This window comes from Ambystoma mexicanum, chromosome 14, assembly GCF_040938575.1.
Source record: "Ambystoma mexicanum isolate Mex_15411 chromosome 14, UKY_AmexF1_1, whole genome shotgun sequence".
NCBI lineage: Eukaryota > Metazoa > Chordata > Amphibia > Caudata > Ambystomatidae > Ambystoma > Ambystoma mexicanum.
In genome coordinates this window covers 96,668,894-96,695,602 of record NC_090940.1, presented here as the reverse complement: position 1 = coordinate 96,695,602, position 26,709 = coordinate 96,668,894, and the positions used below count along the sequence as shown (strand labels likewise).

The window sequence follows — 26,709 nt, the reverse complement described above, 5'->3', positions numbered from 1 at the left end:
TACTTGTAATAATGTGCCTTTTAAATTTGGTGGATCACTGCATAGGTTGGCGTTACTGCATCACAGGCTTTTGGCTCATGTATTTAGGGCCTGGTGACTTAGGGAGCTTACAGGTCTTGTCACATGGTCAAGTGTGCTAAATGTCACCGCTGCATGTGCCTATCCTTTTCGCTTGGTTCTGCATCAGCACAACGCTGCTGTACAATTGTCATGCATATGTTGGGATTTCGTTTTTTTGGGACGTTGCTAAGGTTTTGGTTTATCTGCTCACTGTGGGCCTGCCATTGCCACTCTCTCCCCAAAGTGTAGAAGAGGTATGCTATTACCACATTGCGCCTTCATTGCCTCCAGTAGTCTTTTTTTTATTGCTGCCTCCAGGCTCGCCTTACTGGGAAAGACCATTGCCCCCTTGATCGCCTGGTCAGTGCTTAATTTGTGGGGGTGGTTGCCGGTGCCCAACACGGCACTCTTTTTTGGGCACCGGAACTCATGCGGGGCCAGCGCACGTGCAATTGCTTTGTTTGTTCTTCCACTTCGCTTTGCTTCGATTATAAATCATTGGAATTTGTCATTCTGATCTTGATCGTCTCGTGCTTGCAGGCTGCAGGCCATGGCTGGCTGGGCCTGGGAGGGGCCAGCAATAGCAATGAACAACAAACTGTTACAAACAACAGTCAATGAAAACTACCATTCTGTTGTTACTATGTAGTATTTGATGCATTCTGTATAGTAACACAATGTGCAGTTTTCATTGGCTGTTCTTCTGAGCCAGTGAAATGACATGGTGACGTTTTGTTGTTGCCACAGGAGGCAGCGCAGCGCAACCTTCATTTCACAAGTTACTTTGAAGTGAAGGTGTTGGGGCGTGACATCGTCTTTCCTGCCTTGTGAGAGAGAGCCTGCCCTGCTGCACTGCGTGGTGCGGCCTAGTTGCTTCCTGCGGCCCCCTCTGCCTGCTTTTTCATTTGTGCGGGTGCCAGTGTGCAAACCCGCCCCCCCCCACCCTGAGGCCCCGACAGGAGACCAAGTCCCAGCCGGCAAAGCAGGTAAGTCACTTGTTGCGTGCGGTGCTGTCTGAGCCTGTCACAGTCAAGTGATCAGGCAAGGAAGGCCCAGGTCAGGGCCTGGGTGGCGGCACAATCCCCTGGTGGTGTCCTGACTGCCCAGGAGTCAGGACCCCACCAGGGGCCCGTCCGCACCCAGGCTTCTGTCTCTGTGACCGGTGTGCAGTGTGCTGTTGACTGCAGTCAGTGCCAGGCCCAGGCCAATTTCTGTGACATGGGGCTGCCGCAGACTGAGTCGGATGACTCTGCCGCGGGCGGCCGGGCCCATGGATTGTGCCCAAAAGTATGTTTTTTATTTTTTTCTTTGAAAACCTGACCTTCCGTGGGGCTGGTGGCCGGGGCCCCGCCCCACGGAAGGTAGGTTTTAAAAGAAATAACTTATTTTGAGTGGCGGCTGTGGCCCATCACATTGAAAGTGATGGGCCCCAGCCACCCAAATATGTTTTTTCTTTTAAAATCTTACCTTCCGTGGGGCCACTGCACCACGCACCTATTTTTGTCATCATCAGGCTCAGCATGGCCGTGGCCCCACGGAAGGTAGCCTAAGTGATTGAGGCAAGGCAGGGCAAAGCCCAGGATCAGGCGGGGCATGGGCAGCAGCGTGGTCCCACTAGTGTCTGTCACAAAAGGAATGAATTGTCGTTTGCAACTTTGGCCACTTTTTCATTGGTGCCGAGCCCGACTCGAGACAATTGTATGCCCCAGTCCGACCCTGGATAGCATTCATCTAAGCGAAACATGAACTTTGAATTTTTGCCTGAGTGTTTCCGTTCTTCCTTTTAATGTTATCGGCCTCATTAGTTCACAAACGAGCTTCAGCGAGGGGACCCGGAACAGTGCACGTATTCTGCCGAAACCGAACCGGCTGCACTTCGCGAGAAAAGCCCATGCAAAGACGAACTTCTGAAATGCCATTTCAGACTTAAAGATACACACATTGAAACTAGACGGGGATAAACATGGTGCACGTGCCCACTAATCTGTCGTCATAAATAAAAGCACTAGTTGAGTATTCATGTATAATTCTCAACCGTCTTTTGCTGTCATTTATTTTACATAATTCCAGTGCATGTTTTCTATCCTGATGTGTGGTTTATACACCAGATGTGGCCCCTTAACCTGGGTACAATACGCTCAGAGCATGTGCTCCGAATGAGAGCGCATGCAATCCTCAGATAGGGAGGTCGGTGTCTGTTACACCCTGCAGTTTAGGGAAGTGTGTCAAGAACATGTCAGTGGGATGGAGATATCCGAATATGCATTCTCCTCTGGCTCCTGAATATTGGGTGACAAAACATATTTAGTTTTTTAAGGTGGAAAGAGGCCCTAAAGCAGAAGTAGCACAGGCCGTTGATTTCACAACAATGTCTTGCAGAAATGACTTTTTCCAAGTTATACAACACCATGCTCATGCCTGAAGGAAGGGTGAAGGGGGATGCATTTATGAGATGTGATGACTGATAAGGGCTTTAGAGTAAATTGATTACACAAAACACCTGGATGAGGTGACTGAAGAACGGGCTGAGGGAGGGTGCTCTTCCTGGAGGCAACCGATTAACAGTACTTGGTTACTTTAACAGACTGTCAGAAGGGGTAGAGACAAATACAGTGCAACAGTGACTGAAACAGAATGCTTTATTTGCATTTTTAAAGCGTTCACAGAGTCCGGGCGCATCGAGGCGCAGTTACAGGAGGAGCATGTCTTAGTTGCGTATTTACTACTAGCATGTGCCAGCAATTGCTGCAGTGCCAAACATGTGACATGGAGCAGCAGCAGTGTTATGGGCTGGTGGTGGGCCGATCTAGGTAGGTCTAGCACTGAAATGGCGCGGGCGGCACGCCCGCGCTGAGGGTGGCGCCACACCCGGCATTATGGGGGCCAATATTTTTTGGGCACTGGCACTTATTTTTTTACAAATTAGGCACTGCGCCTGGTGCACCTGACGTGATGTTTCATACTTCTGAAAGTGCCTTCTTTCTCTCCTTTATTTTGCTACACTCACTAGTATCCCTAGATAGCTACACGCTTTGCATAACACACACGTGCAGTGCAACAAAAGAAAAAAAATCTATATATTTACCAAATGTCGCCTGCTGCAACCCATTCACTCTTGAGTAATTCAACACCCAACCTTGCAGTCCTTATCTGTGTTTCTTATTTCTCGCTAAAGAGAACCTGCTGATGAAGCATATGAGCCAGTGGGTAGTTAAGTGCCGCCTGTTCTAGCTCACATTACAAAAGGTAGTGTCTCAGGTCTTCCCTTGTCAGTACTTGTTCTGCATATTCCGCACAAGTGTATCCACCCTTGCTTGCCCCTGTCTCACCCTCTGTTACCTCTCTTGTTTGTAACTGCCGCTGTCACAAAGGGTAAACACCCATTATCTTTAGGTTTTCTGTTTCTACCCACCTTGGCATGTACCACCTGCAGACCCCACCAGCCCCTCTGTGACCCCCCCCCACCCTATACCTTCAGGACTGATGGGTTCAGACGCGTCAAAGAGGGACCCTCCCACACCAGCTGTACGAACCAATGCCTTCTTTATGTTTTCAACTTATAAATTTTGTACTTTTACATTTTTACCAGATTGGCCCCTTCCACACAAGGTTCCAGAAGGCCTTTCAATGGCCACTGGATGGTTTGTTTGATGTGTTAGGAGGGTTTTTGGAGAATAGAGATTCTAAGGTGTCTCAAGCCCACTGGTCTGCATACTTCGCCTGGTACAAAGAGGCGGAGCATAGGCTGAGAGAGAGTCAAACTAGATCTCTTAAAAATACTCTGGCCAGGTTAGAAAAGGAGTTGGAACAGTACAAGCTCTCCCAAAAGGCAGGCATGACAAATTCCAAAGGTAGGGCAAAGACTAGCCTTTACCCGAGCTTGCCAGACGAACAAGCCAAAGACGCCACCCTAGAGGGCGCCAGTGTACCTCCTGTTGATGTTCTTGATCTACCACCCTACACTACCCCTCTCATTGTAGTTACACCACCGCCACCAGATGCAGCGCCATCAGGGGTTGCTACTCCTCCGGCCACACCGCCTCCTCCCATCACAACCACAGCTGCAGCCCCCCCGCCCCGTGCTCCACACAGCCCAACTCCACTTGCACCCGTTGCCCTGACCACACAACCACCACTTCCCCCAAGCAGCTAATATTGGCATAAACCCCTTCCAGAACACCCTCCGATCCCAGTAACTTCCCACCACAATCCACCTTCACGCCGTGGCGCCACCCTGAGGACCTATCTGCCTCCTCAGCCTATAGCTGCATGTCAGAGTCTAGCTGTCAAAAATGCATTGATGACTTCATATGCAAATCGCATTGACACCTGGCCCTCACCTCACTAAAGACATTGATTTATCTCACTCCTCCATTACTGAATCCCCTCTCCATACTCTTTAGACGCCTCTATGCACAATGTACCAGGCAAAACTGCCCTCTTGCCAATGTGCACTTATCCTCCAGCAGATGCCGCTAATCCCCCGATGAAAATACACACCCCCCATGGAGCTCCACTGACTTGCATCATATGGCACAACAATTCCCCAATCTACCTCACAATCTACTGCATTCATGGAACATTTAACCACTGTAATCGCCTGTTATGATCCCATCATTGGTGAGCTTAAACAGCTGTTGAGAGCTGTTCGCAAGGACACTCTACAAACAAATTATGGACAAGCTTCAGTGGCCAAATGCCTTGGGGGACGGTGTTGCCATTACCGCCAGTGTAGAGGCACTCTCCATCCTCATTAAGCAGAAATACCCTGTCATGTCAGACTGGAGCAAGATTGTAGCCTGCAACAAAAAAAAAGATTCCATTCTGAATCACCCTCAGATTACTTGTCTAGATTGCAAGACTGTTTTTCCAAATACTCAGGCATTGCTGACGCAGGGGAACAAGCACAACCTGCCCTTGTCTTGCATTTTGTTAATGCCTCCTCCCGGAAATTTTAAACAATATTCAAAATGTGCAAATAAATTGGCAAGCAGAATCCATTGAGAAAGCACGGCCCAACACTTAAAATGAAAAGGCAAGAACAAGATGGTGTCACCTGCCTCATGGTGTTACAAATACAGAATGCTCAACAAAAAAAACTACTCCAGGCAACCGGGGACGCCCGGGTTATCCATGCCAACAATGCATTCTACCACCCCCTCCTTTTGCCCAAAGCAACCAGCCTCAGCAAACTTAGACACACCCATTTTCGCTGGCTCAACAGCCCCACCAGGCCAACCTTTTTGCAGATATTGTAAGCAGACCAGCCAACTCATCCAACAATGCCCTACCAAACCCACCAGACCACAGCAATATGGTCCCACACCGAACAGAAGTTATTTAATCATACCTCCCACAAATTTCATTTACATTCCACCGCCCCCGACACACCCTCCTCCTGCCGCTTCTGGTGGGGGATTAACCAAGATATGCATATCTCATATGGACCACAATGACATGGTCAGAGGGACCCTGCAGTGCTGTCTGCTGCTTTGCTCCCCACTGCACCAGTCCGGTCCACATCTCCAGTGTCACATTCAAGGACAAAGTGTCAACTGTTTAATAAACACTGTTGCCCGCAGGTCCACTTTAAGAGCAGCAGAATTTCCACATGTCAATGTCTCTGATCAAATTGTGAATGATGTTGTTATGATGTCTGTTTCTATTGGTCCCATTTCTGATCAACATGCATTTCTACTTGGCCCATGTTCACCTGCTAATTTACTAAGGATATGATCTATTGTGCAAAATGTCTTGTACCATTTATTGTTCACCAGATAGAATTTAGTTAAAGGTTCCATAGTTTAGTTTAAACAGGCTGAATGTTTCCACTGCGACAGTCATCTCTCGTGAGCAGCCTTGCAGAGACTACTGCCTCCCTCACACACGCCCAAACAACACAGGTACAACACCTTCACTGCTCGCTCCCTGTGGCATTGTGGGCTTCTCATGCCAATGTGGGACACATCTCTGCCAAACCAGTCCACATCCCCTTAAATCCAGCGATTCCTCTGTCACAAGTGCTCCAGCATAGGATATCACCACAAGCAGAAGAAGGTATCAAACCACGGTGTCAGTCACTCATTGGCCAAGGTATTTTATACAAGACCACCAGCCCATGCAATCCCCCCATCCTCGCTCTGGCCAAAAAGGGGACAGAAATATGGTTTCACGCACGACCTGTGAGTTCTCAAAAAGCTGTCATACCATCCCATCCAATAGTTCCTGACCCTATTACCATCCTCTGTCTCCCTCCCAATGCCAAGTTATTTACATTAATTGATCTGGCATCTGCCTTTTTCTCCATTTCCATACACAAAGACTCACAATACCTTTTTGCCTTCATATATAAAGGATGCCTGATCACTTCCCATGGGCTGTGTTGACTCTCCCTCCCTTTCTCCCAAATACTGCAGGAGGACCTCCAAGATATCACCTTCCCCAGAGTTCCTACCATGCTACAATATGTCGATCTACTGCAGGCATCCCCCTCTTTTGAGGCCTGCTGTTCAGATTCCCATATTCTCCTCACAACCTTAGCTACCAAAGGGCACAAGGTTAAAAAACAAACAAAACAAAATCCCTATTTTATGATGGTCATCTGATAAGGACACTTACATCAGTACTGAAGGGTCGCTGCTTTGTCTGCTGAGATGGTAAGACACTGCAACCAAAACACCACAAAAAATTGAAAAAAGGACAGGTATGTGCTCGGCATCCCAGGGATCCTGAAAAAAATACATTAAAAGATTTGTCAGATTACACTTTTTAAATTTCATTCTAGAATAATATCACTATTTGTATTATCCTTGCATTTAGGGACTAATCATCACATGGGTACTTAATTGCTAGCACATTAGATTTCAAAATGTGTGAAAATATTTTCTCAAACAATATGCAAATGCCCAAAACGATGCACTAGGCTTATATATAGAAACTTTTTGTAGATCCATAATCTGGGATGCATTTTGAGCATTCATTGTAGAAGATGATGCTGAATTTTCAGGTAATTAAATGTGAGTAGAACCCGCTGTAGTGAAGGCTTTTCACAAGTTAATTCAGAACACCCTGAAAATCGAAAGCGTCAGACAAACATAAAATGCTTGACCTTTAAAGCTTACCAATCCACTAGAATACCAGAAATAAGTGGCTTCTGTAACCAAGATGGAGATTATGCAATATTCAGGACCTCGCTGTGACTAAGAACGGTACAGGATAGAGTACTAGGGATGTAGAATTAGTAAACGTAATGCTACAAAGTAAACAAACATTGAATGCTGTTTAGCAAAGCAAAGTTCACTTAGGGAGATGTATGTTTAATGCAGTTTATATCAAGGTTCATAAGTGGCACAAGTGCAAGTACAGGTGTAGGGGTACATTATTTAGCAGCAATATGAACTATGTAACACCAGTATAAATAGAAGAATGTTCTTAGAGCCAAAGTTCAAGGCTACGGAAGGTCTGCACACACATCGGTTACAGTGGTTCTCAATATAGGTCTTACTTTCCTGGGGGCTAGACAGAGCACACAAGGTAGGCAGATGGTGCTAAAATACAACAAAACAAAGGACTGTCCACACACTATAGTAGTACAAATATATTCATATAGTCTGGTGTTCGCTATGGTATTCAAAGCAACAAAGACCAGCAGAAAGCTTACAGCTGGAGGGATAATTAGACGTCAACCTATGGTCTAGCAGATGTGCACAGTATGCAGACGGCCAAAGAGGACTACACAAGGATCTTGTATTTTCGATTTAGTGTAAACAGATTATCCTGAAACAGGGGTATGGTGTAGCTACTTCAGCAGCTGGGTTGCAGCATCAGTGGCCAAAGCGGAGCAGTCCCGATTATGTATGAGGGTGACTCAGCTGTGCCTGCCAACTCAATGGATGGGAGCAACAGCATGGTGCCCTCTAGTGGCATCGTTTTAGGTCTGGCTTGCACAGTAGTACTTTGCCAACAGACTGTAGCAGTCAGAGCAGGTACACAGCTGTAGTCTTCCTTGAGAAAGTCATTATTCCAACTTTTTGCAAAACAAGACCCAGTGATCAGCAAAAGGTATAGTGCAGATATCCCCATTCTTATACAGTTCTTGGCCACTGAATGCACGTCTAGCTTGAATTTAGGGACACCAAACCATTCAAACATTTAGAACCAACTACATTTGTTGCCGCATTAAACACTCCCAGGCAAATGTTCAGCATGTGGATTCAGCAGTGAATACCAGACGCTCAGGCAAACCTCTGGCCAGATCTGGTAATTGCTACTCCGAGCTCCCAAATTGGAGTCCGACGAAGGCCAGGCCCATAAATGGCCACACACATGCTTCCAAGCTTAAAAGTTAAACAATGCCTCTGTGTAGTCTCCCTGAACTTCTAACTTCAGGTTGAAACTTTATTGGGGACCTGCAGGGAAAAGGCAATTGTTTCCTTAAGAAGAATAGTACTCTTTTATTCACTTTTAGGAGTCCCCTTGTCAGTCCTCAGTCTTTGTGTGTGGGTTTATTAGGAAGATTTGGAGGTGAATGTGTTGTTCGGTGCTCTAGAATTTTGTGTTTAATCATTTATTTCTTTCCTATGAGTGGATAGGTTGGGCCTTAACTCCGGTCATTTAGAGTGTTGACGCATTCCCAAGCCAAGATGGAGGTCTGGACCCAGTGAACTGATTGGTCAGCGAAAGGCTCTAGGTCAGTTGGAGAACATTCTCAACTGCCATTCATTGTCAACTGCCCAGCTGTGAAGGTCTGTACTTGGGAGCAAAAGATAAATGGGCCTTGTCCAGTAAGAAGCATAAATAGGACAAATAATCTAAGAGGTGTCCGTCAGAGTGGGAAAAACTAAAAACTACTCAAAGTGACACTGCAGGAATTGAGAAGAAAAAGTAAGTATTTGTTGCCTGGCAGGATAACAAAAGCCAGAAATCCTTGCCAAATCTTTCTGCAATGCCAAACCTTTCTGCAATGCAACTCTATGTTATGTTATTGACACTTCTAGCACGCACGTTCACCCTAGGGAATCTTTGAGCGAAGTATTCCATGGTAGGGGCTAGACCACATAACATTAAAACAAGAGAGTTTTCACTATCCGCCTAAACTGAAGATGGTTCTCAATGCCTCTGAGGGAAGGTCATTCCACAATTTCCCTGTAGCAAAAGAAAAGGCACGTCCTCCAACTGTGCATCGCCGAACTTTAGGGAGTGCCACCTAGTAAACTATTCCAGTGGTTTGTAGATCCTCAAAGTCTATCAGTCTGTACTAACTCACGACCTTGGTAGTGTGGCAGAGCAGTCGGGCTTATCTTAAAAGGAAGATGTGACATGTAGGTAAGTACTCTGAATCTTAGTTAGACAGGCACAGCAAAGAAGCACTTGCACATAGTTCTATAAAAGATATATTTATTATATTTACACCAGAATCACTTTAAATACTTCAGAAGTTTACGGTAGAAAACTTACGAAAAGTAGATAATACACTTCAAAGGGCACTTTTGTGTTTGTTCACGGGTTACATTTGTAGCAATGTTAGAAAGGGAAAATACAAGGTTATTGTATTATCAGTAATTGTGCATTCTTGCAGTTTTCAACAGGTCATACGGTAATGCATTTACTCTGCAAACAGAGAAAAGTCACTTAAAGGGAAGACACTAAGTGGTTAGTGCAACAGGAGCTTAGTTCAAGGCTCTAGAAACTGTTTCTTCGCTTGGCAAGTTTTTAAAGCCCAAAAACACAACCCTAGCTAAAGGCAATTCGGATAGGGCTTGAAGTCTTGGCAAACAGCGAATAATGAAGAGTTCCTGTAGATTTCTTCCAGTATCTGAAGTTATTGAACCAGCAAGTTAGCAACTAACAAAGGAGACCTAAAAACAGACTTGAGACGGGGACACAAGCAGCAGCTTGGGTCAGAGGTAAGAAGGGGTTGCCCTGGACACCTATGTGCACTCAAATGCTCTGGAGCTACTTCTTGGAATCAGGTAAGCAATACCTTTTGCCCATAGTACCCTTGGTTTGAAGAAAATGTTTGTGTTGGCTCCTCTGTGATGTGCCAGCTCTGGACGCGACCTTCGGATTCCTTGGTCGGGTTTGCGCGGTGATAATCCCAAGGGTTTGGAGACATGCGTTTTTATTGCACGGGCAGCGCAGTGAACTAAAAGTTGGTTTGAGAAATTGGCAGGTCCCTGGGGAAATATACCAGCCCTGGGCAAAGGGGTACATAAGCAACATTTAATTTTCATGTCACTATATGCTATTTCCAGTAAAGGTGCATTGGAGTGGTTTGGGCCTTAACCTTTGTCTTCAGAATGCTGGTGGGAACCCAAGCCAAGATGGAGGGAAGGAACAGGAGTTGTGATTGGGTGAAGAGAAACAATGGATTGATTTCAGCATTCTAAACCGCCTTTTCTCTGCCTTCCATTTGAGACATTTTGTTTGTTGGTCATGTTTTGGTATGCTCCTGAGTTTTAAGCCTAGTTTTCCTGAAAAATAACTTTTATAAGAAGAAAGAAGACATCCCGACAGGTTTTCATCTGAGAGGAAGAAGTCACAAGTTTTGAAGAAAAGAAGAATAGTTTGTTCTGCCTAATCTGCAGTTCAAGCTAAGTACACTTTCCTGATTCAGTTGTAATTCAAACTGTAACTGTATTAGTAAAGAAAAGACATCGAGTTAAAGTCATGGTTAAATTAGGGTTAGTTGGCTGACTGATTTTTTGTTGCGCGTGCATGGGAGTGTGATTTTCTGAGAGAATTGAGCCAGTGCGTCTCTCATTACTGTTTGCTTACCCTTTGCTAGGCGTACCTTTTAGTGCGCGGCTTTGGAATCCAGAAAGGTCTTCTGCAGCACGAGTCGAGTTACGGGAGTCAACAGCGAAGCATAGTTCAGTGGTGAAGTAGGGGAATAACCACGCGGTTTCCCTTTCCAAGGCGAGGTAAGCGTGCGCGTCATCTTTTAAAGTCGGATTGTTTCTTTTCCTTGGTTTTCTGTTCCAAGAATGTGCCGACTGTAGTGCTGTGTACTGCTTCCTGCTTAAGGAAGGTGTATTGACTTTAAAATTCTTGATAAGCGCAATATGTGCGGCAACTGAGTTAAACTGTATGGACACTATCCCAGTGCCAATTGATTTAAAGTGTACATATTTTCTAAAAGAACTCAATCCACAGACAATTGAAGAGATATATTGTAACATAGTTTGGAGAAAGCCAGAAGTTATTTAATGCTGTTTGAGGCACATTTTCTCAGAGCAAGATATAAGACTAGTAGGGAAAACTTAACAAGGCTATAATTATCTCTTGCCAATCAGAAATTTCAGAAAAGTCATTGCTTACTCATTGAACACTATTCTCCAGTATCAGCTTGAAGCAGGACAGTGTCAACTTTTGAACCAATTTAGTTTGAGTCTGTCCCTAAAGACTTCATTGAAGGAGGCTGACTGGGCTAATCTATTGTAGAGATTAAAAGGGTGCACATTTAAATTCTGGATTTTAGCAAAGGTTACAATTCAAGGGTAAGTGCAGGAAATCTGAGAAAAGAACTGGAAAGAGTGTCAAGAGTTAACAGGTTATCAAACAAGATTTACAGTCCTCTAGGATATTTCAAAGGAGTTAACAGGTAACAATCCTAATTTTAAGGGATAATACTTTTGCAGGTTGTGAGTTTGAGAATTAGATTAACATTGTATGAATCTCTCATCCATGCAGATGCCGGAAGCAGTTGAAGGAGCCTGTGAGTTTGTTTTGTCGGAATTGTACGATTGGACCGAAAAAAAGGTCAGACCGTGCAAAAAGTCCGTACAATGCTACCACCAAAGGTTCGAACACCAAAAGTTTGAACCTTTGGTGGTAGCATTGTAGGTAAGTATAAAAGAAAGACTGCAGGGGCGTCCCCCGCAACACCCCACTCACTATACTTTTAGAATATAGTGAGCGGGGGTTGTGGGGGGGGGAAACCCCTGCAGCTCCCGAAAAAAAAAAAAAAAAAAAGAAAAAGGACCCTGCAGCGCCGGTTCCCGATCACGGAAGTGAAAAGAAACAGGCGTTGCAGGGACACAGCCTGAAGAAAAGGTAAGTAGGGTGTATGTTGAGGGTGTGGGTGTGGGGGGGGTGGGTATGTAGGGGTTTTGAATGTGTGTTTGCATGGGAAATGTACAAACCTTTTGTGGTTCGTACATTTCACATGCAAACTTTTCAGCCGCAGGAAAATCAGCCGCGGTCGGATCACGTAGATGTGTTTTCTCCACTTCCCCTGGGGTGTTGTGCATTAGAGTGTTTTCTCAGATCGGTAGAGTGTGCAACATCTTGGGAGGACTGTGGGGCTCAGCAGCTTCTGCGTTGAATTGAAGACCTGTCATGACAGAATGAAAGGCACAAGTTAATAACTTCTTCTGAGCTGCAGAAACCCTTCCCCGGGGGTCACTATGGAAGCCCTGGGGAATATGATTAAGGAGTTGAGGGAAGAGTTGAGAGGGTCTCTTAATGAAAACATTCTCCTAAATAAAAAGGTAGAATAATTGAATGTTAAGTGACTCATATTCAGGAGATTATTGAGGAGAGGGTGTTGGGAAGGAGTGTTGAGCAAAGTCGGGAACAACCCCCAATTTTGGAAAAAGAAGGGTCCGATTTGAGAACAGAGTCTGTGTTGGGAGCATTAGGTGGTTTGAGACCTTATATTATGCCAGTACCTTTAGCTTTTCCAGAACGTTTCTCAGGAGAGTCAAGAAGGGTTGAAACATTTTTCACACAATGTGAATTAATTTCTTAAGTAGACCGGAGGTGTTCTTTTCCGATGCCTCAAAAATGACTTATGTTATCTTATCTTTCTGGGGAAGCTGCAAGTTGGGCTAGTCTGTGGTTAAACAAAAGGATCTGGCATTGCATGATTTTTGATTATTTAAGGAGGAATTTAGTAAGTTATTTGATAAACGTCAAGAGTCTTTGCAGGTGGATGGAGAGTTGCTTGAGTTGAAACCGGGTAATCGGGATCTTGCAAGTTATATAACTCTGTTTAAAACTCTAGTGGTGGAAAGTCACTGGCCTGAGAGCTTCTTTATTCTACAGAGGTGTGAGAGAGGAACTCAAGGACTCCATCAGGGGTGGTTAATAGACAAACTTCTTGTGAGGCTTTGATGGACTTGGTGGTGCAGTTAGATTTTTGCCAGAATGAGAGAAGGTTGGAGCGTAGGGGAGGGCTGGGAGAAGGTAAACTGAATCGGAAGGGACGGGCGATGGCCTCCGTTGCCCTCATCCTTCCCGAGCCCTTCGCTCATCTGTCTCCAACTCCCTCAGGGTCAGCCGCTTCTCGAAGCAATGAGCCGGGGGTCGATCTCTCTCTGCGGCAGGGGCCTCCCTCTGGAATAGCCTTCCTGCCTCCCTGAAACTTGAGGAGAACCATCTCCAGTTCCGGAAGCACCTCAAAACCTTCCTCTTTGCTTCTGCTTTCTCTCTCCCTCGCTAAACTCTTCACTGAAACTGCACTGAACCTGCAACTGGGCCACTCTCACCAACCTCGGTCATTGGCCCAGCCACTCTCCACTTGCACTGCCTCCCTGGCAACCCCTGCACTGCGGGACTGTCTCTGTATCCCTACAGCCCCCCCTTCCCAGCACTTGTCTGCACTCACCTTGCACTTGACACCAGCTGGCCCTATTATGTATTTTTATTCTACTTACCTTGCACTTCCCCCTCTCCCCCTTCCCCTTGCACTTTTTCCCTACCCTCTACCCCTGCAATTGCGCGATCTAAATGACACCTGGCCTAGTAGGATCGTTGTCTGTCTTCCCCTTGTTCCCCCTCCCTGCCTCGTCGCGCCTTGAAACACTTGTGTATAGGCGCATTACAAATGCCATATCATATCATATATCAATCCAAGAATAGATAGACCCCGGCTGGAGTTTGTGAATAGGGATTTTAAGTCTAAGTTCAGAGGTGTCAGGAAGGGTAAGGGGTCCTCTCTCGAAGGAAGAGAAGGAAAGACAACGTGCTAATAATCTCTGTCTTTATTGCGGAAGGAGCAGCCATTTTCTTGGAAATTGTCCCTTCACCTCGAAAAAGAGTTAAATCATCTGAAAGCAAGACACGTCAAGTTGCCAACACTCTTCAGGCGGCAGTCCCACATATTACCATTAATGTATCCTTATTTTTTTTGTTGAAGAAATTGGTTGGAAGTGGTCCAGTGGTTATTGATTCAGGGTCCACTGGGAATTTAATGGATTGGGGGGTGGCTAAGAGTTTAATCATTCCAATGGTGAGGAAGGTTATGTTTGAGCAAGTTAGTTATGTGGATGGTTCGGAATTAACCTCTGGACCAATTACACATGAGATGTCACCTTTGTAGATGTTTATGGCTGGTAATCATGGGGAGGAGTTGATTTTCGAGATCATAGATGCACCACAATTAAAGATTATTCTGGGTATGCCTTGGCTTACTTACCATAATACTTTGATTGGGGAAGACTAGTAATTGAATTAAATTCAAATTTTTGTAAGCAACATCGTTTTGAATCCCGGCCACTAGTTTGTATTCTGATTCAAGAAGATTCAGCTGTAAAGGGTTTGGGGGAGGTAGGAGCTTTTTTACATTCACACACTATTGGGGCTGTGGTGGGGGAGTTACCAGAGTGCTACAAGGAATTTAGTGATGTCTTTGATGAGGTGGAGGCTGGAGGTCTCCCTCCCCATAGAACCTTTGACTGTAAGATTGAACTGGAACCAAGTGCCAATTTACCTTGTAGTAGGGTTTATGCTCTTACTGAAAAGGAAAATGATTATCTCAAGGAGTATTTGCCAGAAAACCTAGCTAAGGGTTTCATTAGGCATTCGCAGTCCCCAGTAGCGTCTCCATTGTTCGTACCAAAGACGGAGGGGACCCTTAGTACCTATATAGATTATAGGGCTCTTAATAAGGTAACAATTAACAACAGGTACCCACACCCTTTAATCTCAGTTATGCTTGACCAAATTCAGGGGGCAGGAATGTTCTCCAAATTAGACCTTTGCAGAGCTTATCACCTTGTTTGAGTTAAGGAAGGAGATGAATGGAAGACTGCGTTCATGACTAGGTATGGATTGTATGAATACTTAGTGATGTTTTCTGGCCTTTGTAACGCCCCAGCATTGTTCCAGTTCTTTATTAATGAAGTTCTCAGTGAATGCTTAGACATATTCGTTGTCGTCTACATTGATGACTGATTTTGAGGACTTGATTTTTTTAACCTGGAGAGAGTGAGACCCTTTTTCCAACTCTCGTATTTTAATGTGATTTTGTACACAGTTTCTTTTTGGTTATGGAGTCTAACCAACTCCATAGGCATCATTTTTTACAATTGTGTCACAAAGCACCTTCAGTGCAGTGGCACAGGGAAGTCTTTTAGATTTTCTAATGTTTAAATACCTTCTCTGGGATAAGCTACTGTTTCCCAGAGCAGTAAAGTGAAATTGACTTTACTTAGCATTGTACTTGATAGACCCAGCACACCCTATCTTACAATAGAATGCTGGAGGGGTTACTTAGTATCCCCTGTGTCTAAATGCTCATGTAACATTTTTTATGTTACCCTTTCCTCATTGAAATGGCTGGTGGCAGTGGTTTTCAATTACCGCGACCATAGGCGCAGAGCCATCACACAATGGCGTGTGTAGTGGCCGGCCAAGATTGGTTCCATGTTTTAAAATCACGGCAAACATGGCTGTTGTCATGACTACTGGGTTTCCCCTAAAAAGAGTTCCCAAGGTTTCCTGGGTAGTTGCTTACAATTCCTGGTCAAGGGGTAGGTAGGCATGTGGGCTATGCTTAAAAGAACGCTTCCTCATCAACCAACATGGCCACCTGGTAGTACTCCTTAGATTGGCCAATGCAGTCTAGTTTCCGTCACTCCTGGAGTATTTAAGCCCCTCCCCTTTGTTTTGCAGTGCTTTGCGTATTTTCTGCCGTTACAGGACGCTTACCTCAGCTGCACTCTTGTGAAGATTTTCCCCTCGGCATTTTTCACTAAAACTGTTCTATTAGTGAATTACGTTCTGTAATTGTTCTCTCTATAGTTCCAAGGTATTCTGCTGTTCTTTGTTCCCTCGCCCTTTTCGGAACACCAGGTGCTTGAGGTTGAACTCTTTAGTGAGAGAGAACTTCTTGGGACGTTCTCTCACCAGCTGCTACGGACCGCAAGTATCACTTGTTTAAAAGATTTACATGGCGGTCTGTTAATGCTATTGCTTGTGTGTCGCCGAGTGAGGCTTGCCGCAGTATCCCGAGTTTGGGTGTCACTTGAAGTGAGTTGGGCATTGCACACACCAATTTAACTAGCATTTTCCATGTTGTTTTTTTGTCCAGAGTTACAACCTGTTCTGGGAAGGGAAGTTCTTTGGACATTTCTGACTCCTCATTTAAGGGCCACTCCTAGTTTGTCCAGTAGGTAGTGACTTTCCATTCACCTCAGCCAATTCCCCTCTTCAGAACATGCACCCCTGCACAGAAGCAGGATGGAGAGCCACACATCTCACAAGATAAGGTAATTGAGTTATATTGTTGTACTAGGGGTTATGGAAATCTGCAGTTAAGTCCCATTTGCATTAGGACTCATTCTAATTGCCCCTTTTGTGTTTATTATTCATTTTCTGTGGTATAGAAAAAGAGTCCAGTAGAGAGTGAGCAATTGATAACAGCGCACCCTGAGAAGTGTCGTAGTGACATTCACGTGGTGTCCCCGCGCAGTCTAAGGTAAGCGTTACAGCTGTTTACACAAAATAATTGCAGCAAAAAGGTTGTGCTTTTGCCGCGGCAATCCATGTAATGGATGCGGGGGGCCACCCCCGCAACCCCAGAACCATTAGGCCATTTAATGGGAGCTCACCTTAAATTGTATAATACGTAACCTTTACCGGGTCAAACCATGATTTATTTTTTACAGACGCCTTTTTAGCCGCAAATTTAATTACTGCACACCCCAAGATTGGCTGGCTACTATATTTTTTTTTTACTTCAATTTTTATTACATTTTCAGTAAAGAAGACAAAAGAAGATTACAACATTGATATCACAAATTACTTCACAACCCCTGCCCCGATCCCCTCGCCAACCAGAAACCTACCCACCTCCCTAACCCGCTCAACAGTGTAATGGCTCTTTCCAGTTCACTTAAACCTCCAAACCCCTCCTGAGGAGATCGTAATCTCCGATTAGTGTGGCGATCAGCTCATCCGCGGGGACCCATTTAGTCAGCTGGTGTACCAGCCTGGTTCCTTCCCCCTCAATGAGCCGGGCCATCCCCAGGTTTCGCTTGTTACAAGTATTTTTCACAGAAGTCTGCCCATTACGTTGGCACAGAACCCAAGTGCCCATGTATTGCAGCCGTCAAGCTCTCCATCAAATATAAGTTGTTGACCCACTCCTTCTTGAACAAGGGTATCTCCCTCTTCCAGTCAGTGGCCAGACATGCCCTCCCCATCACCATTTTCAGAAAACGTACATACTCCCCCACGCCCCCTCCTGCCCAAACAATATCAGAATCAGAGTATTACATCTGATGATCCCATCTAAGTCCTTGACCCAGCATGACAATCACCTCACAACCCCACCACATATGCCAATAAACGGCTCGCTTGCCACATCCGCACCAACACATAGGGTTCACATTTTGGTACATTTTGGCCAGCCTGACGGGGTCGTACTGCCACCTGTTTAGCAATTTAATGTCATGGAGTTTGTATTGGCAGGAGATGGACACCTGTGAAGCTCCCAGGCACATTTCCTGCCACGTCTGGGGGAATAAAGCCACCTCAAGATCTCCCTCACATTTCTGTTTACGCCTGCTGGATGCTCACGCTTCCGTGTCCACCAGGGCTCTGTATAAAGAACCAATCAGTCCCCATGAGTCTGCTGCAGTATCAAGAACCTTCTTGAAAAGGCATGAGATCTCTCTGGGTCTTTTCTCTCAAAAACTCCATTGTGAAAATACCCTTCAATTGAAGATACAAGAATACAGAGAGCCTTCCCAACCCCAGGGCCTCCTCCAACTCCTGTAATGTAATAAACCTGCCATCCTTCCACAGCTGTCCAACCCTTTCCAGTTCAGCCTCATACCCTAATTGGAACCTCTCAGGGTTTTGAATGATGTCTCTGATCCCTGCAACCCAAAAATGTCCAAAGGGGAAGGCCACGTTGTGACACTTCCAGTTCCTTGGCGCCAGACCCCTCCCCCCATATAGTGCACAAAATGGGGTGCTCCCTTATTCTCTTCAGTAATTTCCTCCTAGGGACCCACAGCCATTCCCCCACCATCGCCGGTCTTAGATAATCCAGACCCACCCATTGCAAATCATCCCTTCTTCTAAAGTGTGTGTGACCAGAATCTGAAGCTGCGCAGCCTTGTAGTACAGCTGTAGGTCTGGGAGGCCTACTCCCCCCCCCCCCATCCTTTGAAAGACCCGGTGTCATGTTAGAGACCATTGGGTTCTTCCCTTACCACAGGAACCATGTGAGAGCGCCCTTAAATATCCTAAAGAAGGAATTCGGGATCTGTATGGGAAGCATTTGAAATAAGTACAGAGACTTGGGGAGTACAACCATCTTTATAGCGTCCAACCTACCCATCCATGATACTGTCCATTTATTCTACTTCCCTACGTCCCTCTTCACACCTTCTTAGTCAGAGGTGGGGAATTGGGCTCAAAGAGGCTTTTTAATTCTCTCGTAACGTTAATCCCCAGGTACCTTAATGATCCCATACTGACCTACATGCCCAGGGGGGAGAATCGCCCCACCCCACCATCCCTGCACCTATCCAATGTTAAAAGGACTGACTTAGCGGTTTTTGTCTTGAACCCAGCCAAACTACCATACTATTCAATCAAGTCCACTGCCGCTGGGACTGAAGTCAGTGGGGTCACCATGTGTAGTACAATATCATGTGTAAATACTCAGCTTGTAGGTACCTCCCAGGCTCCAGAGATAGCACAAAAAGTGTGGAAGAAAGCGGACAGCCCGGTCTCGTTCCCCTCCCCAGATGAAACTAGCTTGAGTATCCTCCATTCACCGCCACACAGGCCCTCGGGGAGGAATAGATGGCCTTAATACCTCTCTGGAATCTCTCACCCAGCCCTATTTTGATATGTACTGCCTCCAAAAAGGTCCACTCAACGCTATCAAAGGCCTTCTCCGCATCGACTGACAGGAGTGTGGGATCATCTTGCAATGCCTGGGCCTCAATCAAATGGAGTGTTTTCCGCATAGTATCTGCCCCCCGCCCAGCCACAAACCCCACCTGGTCCGTGTGTACCAAGTTCGACAGTTACCCCTCCAGTTTGGCCGCAAGAACCCTTGCGTAGATCTAAGCTTCCATGTTCAGAAATGAGATTGGGCAGTCTGACCCACAGGAACTGGGGTTCCTGCCCTCCTTCAGTATCACTGAAATAAGGGTCTGGGCAAATAAGTCTGGTGCCCTCCCTGTGACAAGGAGATCATTGAAGAATAGGGTCAGGAAAAAAATGAGGACCAATGAGGTCTTATAAAAACCTGGGGTAAACCCGTCCTCCCCCGGTGCTTTTCCACTATCAGAGGCGTCCAATGGCACTCTGGATTTCCTCATCCGAGATCCTGGCCTCCATAAACTCTGCCGCCCTTGCAGACAGATGGGAGGAAGGCACTTTCAAGGTACACATCAATCTCACCACTTGGGGCCTTCAATTGACTTTCATATAGGGTCTCAGAGAACGCCGCAAATATCTGTTGAATTCCTTCTGTCGTACCCTCACAGACCCACCCCTTGCCTTTAACCCATGCAACTGATCTGTCTGCTCGCAGTCCCCATAGCCTCACGGCAAGTATGGCGTCTGCCTTATCTCCCTTTTCCTAAAATGTTTGCACAAGGAACTGCAGGGTAGGAACCACCTTTCCTTCCTGCAGCAATTTGAACTTTTCCCTCAAGCCCCTCGCCGCCTGAATGAAGTCTTCTCTCTCCGTTCTCTGAGCCCGTCTCTCTAGAGAACCTATTTTATCTCCGAGTTCTTTCTCCATTAACGTCCGTTACCTCTTCCTACAGGCCCCCTCCCCAATCAACAAACCTCGATATGGCCTTAGCTGCATCCCAGACCATCCCCTGCCCCACTTCACCAGTGTCATTGGTAGCAAAGAATTCTGTAATGCCCTTCTTCAGGCCCTCTCTGAAGACCAGGTCCTCCAGCAGTGAAGCATTACACCTCCATTTGAATTTCTCTGGCCCAGCCCTCCCCAGTTAATATCCAGAGACACCATGTTGTGGTCCGACCACAAAATTGGGTGAACTCCTGAATCCCTAGACACATGCCAGAGATCCCTGGAGACATGCATGTAGTCTATCCTTGTTAGAGTGGCGTGAAGTACCGAGTAGAAGGTGAATCCCCTCTCCTGTGGATGGAGATGCCGCCATATGTCCCTTAACCCGTAGAGTTCTATGACCAGTCCCAGCTCATTATCTCCCTGTCTCAGCGGCTCTTGGTCCTTTACCTGCCCGGTCGGTCGGTCCAGACTTGCGTCCATCCACACATTAAAATCCCCTCCCAAGATAAGGTGTCACTGGCTTTCACTTATTTTCTCTAATGTCCTCTGCAGAAATCTCTTCTGTCCTTGATTAGGGGCATTCAATGTTGCGAAGGTGACCCTTATTCCGCGAATTCACCCCAAGATCAACGCTGATCCCCCTTCTGCATCCGACCAGACCTTTGTTACCTCCACACGTAGCCCCTTTTGAACCGAAATCCCTACCCCTCCCCCTCCTGACCATCCCTGGCCCCCAGTGCTCACTTCCAATTTGTCCCCCTCCACACCCCCAGGATTCTCCGTTCCTCACCTCTCTGGTATCTGGTTTCTTGGAGGAACCGAACGTCAATACCGGATGTTTTGACTTCCCTGGCGACAAGCAACCTCTTAGTGGGGGAGTTGAGCCCCTTAAAATTCAATGTACACACCCTCAGATGGCCCCCTATCCATGTCTTATCTCCATCAACCATAATCTAATTCCATGTCCCGCCTACACCACCAAGCAAAAGCGGTCCCCTTTGTGCCGGGAGAACAATCGTCATTAGTGAACCTACCAAGAAGAGCCATTGGTATAACCTTTACCCTGGAATCCCTGTCCTCTCCCCCCTTTCCCTGCCACTCCCCCCTCCAAAGCACCTCCCCCTCGGTTCCCATCACCAGGCAAGTCCGAATCACCAACCAAGCCTGTCACCCGGGCCCTTCCCCAAGAACCCTCAAACTCAGTTGCCCCCACCCCACTGCCCGATCCCTCCAAGACCCATATTAAATAAACATTATTGAACATTTCTCTCCCCACACTGATCAGTTCCAGTGAACCAAACAATTTCCCACCTTCTTCCCCCACGGCCCCTCCCCCCCACCCCCATCATCCTCTCCAGAATCACCACTGGGTCCGATCAGGAAATGATGGGAGGGGTTGTGTTCAACTTAAAAAGTGTCCTAGACCCCGGGACCCTTTTTGTCCTTGGTCCCTTGATGAGCCAGCCCCTGTCGCTGTCATTCTCGCTCTGTGGGCCCTCTGCCGATCCCGGTTCCACCACCAGCTCCTTCGTGGTTCTGTGTATCTCCTCTTCAGACACAAGCCTGTGCCTCTGCCCATCAAGATCGAAGGAGATGGCGAACGGGAATCCCCATTGATATTGCACCCCTTTTCCAGTTAACCACTCCGTCATGGGTAGGCACTGTCGCCTCTTCGAAAGGGTCAGGGAGGACAAGTCCAGGAAGATGGTGACTCTCAATGTCCATCATCACCGCTCCCCTGCTCTTAGCTTTGTCGAGGATTTTTAGCCCATCAGGGTAATTGTGGAATCGTGCCAGCACTGATTTCAGGACTCCGGGTGGGCCGCCAGCTCTATGGAATCTCTCGATTGTCATCTCGTCAATGGAGTCGTCCTGCAAGAGGAGTTTCGTGATCTCATGTATAGCTCGTCTGAGATCTCTTTCAGTCTCCCCGTCCTTCACCGGGATCCTGAATAACTATAGGTTGTTCCTCCTTTAAGTGTTTTCAAAATCATCCATTTTCAGGGCCATGTCTGCCTCTCTCCTCTCCAGTTCGCTCATCCGGACATCTATTTGGGTTTCGAGAGCGTCTAAATGGATTGTGTTCCACCTCTTGGAGCCAATCCTCCATGTTGTCGAGTCTGACTGTGATCTTGTCGATTTTGCCCCCTATGTCTGCTCTCATACCCCGGATTTCCTCCTGCAATGATGCAACTACTTCCATTGTAGCCATTGAGTCCTCACCTCCCACCGCCATTGCCCTTTCTATGTTACTCTCCGCTCTTTCGGGCCTGCTCCAGCATGCAAATTGAGCCAGCCGAGACATGGGGTCGATACAGGTCTGCCCCCAAATAGAAAAGCACAATAGATCAGGTCCCCGCCGGGGGCACCATGTCTCAAATGAGAAGAGTCTGACCGGGGGAGAGGTCTAGACCACCATCTGATCTCGGATGAAGCAATGAGGAGCAGGGAGACTTTATTTTACCCCCCTGCCAGAGTCATTTTCAGGATCAAGTCTCGCAGGCCCAGCATCTCCCCTGTGTTTCCCCCACCAGTGATACTGGGTACCCCTTTTCCTCAAGTCTGCCTTATCACAGGGCCCGGGCGGCAGGCAGGCACACGCCCCGAACATGGGTGCCACACCCCTACCCTCTGACCCTCAGTCGAGGTCCCAATGCCCCAAGGGCTCTGCTGAGTCTCAGACTTCCTCCTCAGCCTCCTCCGCTCCCCCACATCCAAGTCTGACGAGGCAGGCACACTCCCCTCTCCAGGGGGCCCTCCCCTCCCTTTGTGGTCCTCCAGGTGTCCCACAACTGTTTCCAGTTCCCAGCCTGGTTCAAACCCACCCCCCCAGACGGCCCCCACGGTGGTCCGAAGCACCAGAGTACTCTTAGCGACCAACTGTTGAATCCGTTTTGCAGCTTGGGATAAACCCCCCCCACCACCCAGTGGGCCCAGCGCGCACAGGAGCAACCAAGCTCTCAGTCTTTCTCCTCACCCCAGATATAGTGTCAGGTGGGCACTGGGGTTCGGATGGAAGGGGCGGGCGCCCTCTGCGAGCCTGGTGGGTCCCTCCTGCGCCCCCCCACCCTGTCCTCCGTGGGTACTGTTGACCAGCCTCACTCGCCCGCAGCCCAGGGTCGACACACCCTTCTCTGGATAACACTTCTCTGCTGCCCTTTATCATTTGGATCGGGGCACCCTTAGGTATAAGACCCATCACCCTTTCCAGCTGCCCTGATTTGCTTCACTTCTCTGCTGGGGCCAGCACCATTTCACTCAGCCTCGGGAGGATAGCTCAGCGGCAACATGCTCATCTTGGAAGCAAGACGACAGAGCCACACAGGTTCGATCCCAGGTCCGCGCTTAGAAACCTCTGGGTATGAAGCGTGTTAAAAATAACCTATCTCATCATATATCCTTATTCGCATAAAACGCCCGTTTTCATATCCAACTCAGGGTCAGCTGCTGCAGAGTGCTTACAGAGCATCTGCAGGCCTGCAATATGTGCCTCGGAGCCGTGGTCCAATAACGCTGCTGTGTGTTTGAGGGGACGAAGAGGCACGCAGCCTCAGTTCTCCACGATGGGCGCTCAGGCCAACTCCCGTCATCTCCCTTCCAGCCCACGCTCCGGGCTGAATCACTATCGTATTACGGGTGGTTGGTGGGTGGGACACGGTAGAGCAGATTAACGCACCGTGTCCGGCCCCCGCTCCCAGGGGTGGACACAGACTTCCCTTTCACTCGGGCCCCCTCCGACCTAGGAGGTGGGCGCCAGAACCACTCGGCCTGTTTCGCTGTCTTCCCCCTGGCCCCAATTACTTAGGTGTTGGTGAGGGATGGGGAAGCAAGGCACTGGCCGGGCCCACGCACACAGGGGTGGACACGGCCCTCCCTCTCACCTCGAGCCCCCTCCGACCTAGGAGGGTGCGCTGGAGTTGGTTGGCCCACTTCTTCACTGGTCCGCTCAGTCAGAGGCGGTCTGGTGTCCCTGCATCCTGGCCCACTTTCCGTTTCGCGGCTTACGGTAGGGGAAGCTGGATCTTCTCCTTTCCAGCACCATTTTCCTCCAGGCTTCTTGCAGGATGGAGCTCAGGGGTCCACCACAGGGGTCACTTCGTCACCATGGAGGCTAAAAGTGGGGGCAAACACTCCTTATATGGCTCAGGTGATGGAGGAGCACATTCAGATGACCGCCATCCGTGCAGCCACTGGTGGCCTCTCGCTACCATATTTTTTATTAGTACATGTATTTAAATTTGTGGTTAGCGGTATACCCTCCACTACACCAGGAAATGCTTCCAGAGAAACAAACCAAGGACAACACAGAAGCTCTGCTCGAGCATCTTTTGGACTCTTGACACTCTGAAGGTGAAGCTCAGCCTTGCGCCTTACCAAAAAGGAACTGCGATCAGTGCTCCTTATTACTTGATCCAGTGGGGACTGCTGTCTGTGACTTAAGATTTGTTTTTGGAACTAAAATTGTGAGGACTTGCCTGTGCTGTCTGAGCTCTGGTGCTTGGCACCACATCCTCCTGACATCCAGGAGTGGCTGTGGCCTTTGATGGCCCCTGTAATAATTAATCTATGTAGCAGGACCATTTCCATCCTGCTGGTATGGCTACCTCCCAGTGGTGTGTGGTGCTTCACTTTCTTTGAACCATGAGCTGACACACAAAATTAAGGTCACTATTGTTGAGTCTTTGTTATTGCTGTTTGGACCAGGAGGATCCAGGGTCAGACCCCCTGCTAAAACAGCAGGTAAGCATGCACCAACATGTGTTTACACACACTGTCCCAACAGGCCATCCCCACCCTCTCTGGTCCTCCCCGTGTTGTTCCCTTGTGTGCCCCCCCTCTACCTCCTTCCTGCACACAGGAGTCTGTCCTGATACATTCTATTTTCACCATCACCGTCTTGTGGCAAATGCTGGATTTAATTTCAATGGACTTCATTGATTCATGGTGCGTCACCCTTCTCAACGCTCATGCTGGACTCACTTTGCATCTTGTACTTATGGTGGCCTTGAATCATGCTGTTCTATTTTCATCTTGTATCCTGGCTTGCAACATTATGTGTTACTACGGACTTCTGCAATTTTATTCGCTCTCCTCTCTTCCTTCTCCACTCTTTTTGACTGCTTACTCTGTTGTCTCCTCCCCTCCCCTCTCCCTTTTCCTAGCTCCTCCCCTCCTCCCCTTACTTTCTTCTATGCACTTAGTCTATCAGAATTGTCCTTGGACCTACTATGATAGCAACCTCGTCTGTCGCTCTCCTATCCCTCCAGCACCATCTGAAACGTTGTCAGGCCTAGTACGATAGTCACTGGTTTTGTTCCTCCCCTCCCTTTCTGCACCCCTCTCCCTCACCTTTTATTTTCCTCCGGCTCTACCAGAAATGTCGTCAGGCCTAGTACGGTAGTCGCCTGTCTGTTTCCATTTCCTTCCCACTCTTCCCCTCCCTTATCTATGTCTTAGCACTTGCACTATCTGAAATGTCGTAAGGCCGAGTACGATAGTTAATTTCACATCCTTACTGTTCATGGCCTGTAAGAATGTCGTATTTTCCCTTGTTCCCTTCCTTGCCTTGAAGCGCTTTGAAACACATTGTGTATAGGCGCTATATAAATAAACTATCATATATCAAGGTGCATTTCCTGCACTTCTTCAGGAGGGTTGCTCCAGCCTCAGCAAGGTTCACTGGTCCGTTCCACCAGGGAAGGGTCTTCATTTTCCGACCGTATCCATTTGGCTGTGATCACTCCTGCTGACATTCCTCTGCTGCTGTAGAGCAACTGTGCTGAGCTAGCTCATGCAAAACCAAACCACGATATTACACGCTGCTGACATTGCTACACCTTTCTGCAATCTACCACCTTGGAGAGTGACAAGTGAACTTGTGACTCAACTACCCCTGATGGATCCTCTATTCTCTCTGGCAGTTTTCTTTACATGAAAACTACTGAGAAGGCCAGATGTGCAGACATTCTAGTTTCCTTTATAGATTTGCACGGGCATTTAACTTGTATGGGCCCATAAACACAACACTGGGACTTATGGGAAATGGTGTTTCAAGCGTATGAGCCTCCTTAAAAATCCAACTGCGGTTTGTGGAAGTGCATAAACGTTTCCGTGTCCCATGAGACCACTTTGTTTTGACTTCATTTGTAACATCTTATTGCATTTACTTACCGATATATCTTGTTTTTTCCTATACACACATTTTATTTAATACAAAATATGTTTTTACAGATGAAATGGGTGGAAATTGCTTTATTGGGTGAACATCCTTTAAACTATATATAATGGTTGTGTTGAGCTATCCCTTGATAGTGCGCCGAAAAATAATGGAATGGCAAGTAGTGATGATTAATCAATTCCTGTTTATTTTTGTGATGTTAGAGCCTTTGTGGATGACACGTGTTTCGGCAGAGCTGCCTTTATCGAATCCAGGCTATATAGATAGCTCATAAGTCACTGCATAATGCATAAAGGTGCTGAAGTTCACATGGATGAATCCCTCCTGATACAAAGAAGTCCTCCATATGTACGCGGACACTCGTACATACGGAGGACTTCTTTGTATCAGGAGGGATTCATCCCTGTGAACTTCAGCACCTTTATGCATTATGCAGTGACTTATGAGCTATCTA

General features: G+C 47.2%; 1 protein-coding gene across 5 annotated transcripts in view; it reads right to left on the bottom strand.

Annotated features, from left to right (window-relative positions):
• PCNX1 (pecanex 1) overlaps window positions 1-26,709 on the bottom strand; it is a 1,666,514-nt gene that overhangs the window by 812,710 nt on the left and 827,095 nt on the right. For all 5 annotated transcript variants that reach the window (XM_069638600.1, XM_069638595.1, XM_069638598.1 and 2 more), the window contains exon 17: window positions 6,679-6,788. In XM_069638600.1, the coding sequence (XP_069494701.1) occupies window positions 6,679-6,788 (110 nt within the window). The remainder of the gene's footprint in view (window positions 1-6,678; window positions 6,789-26,709) is intronic.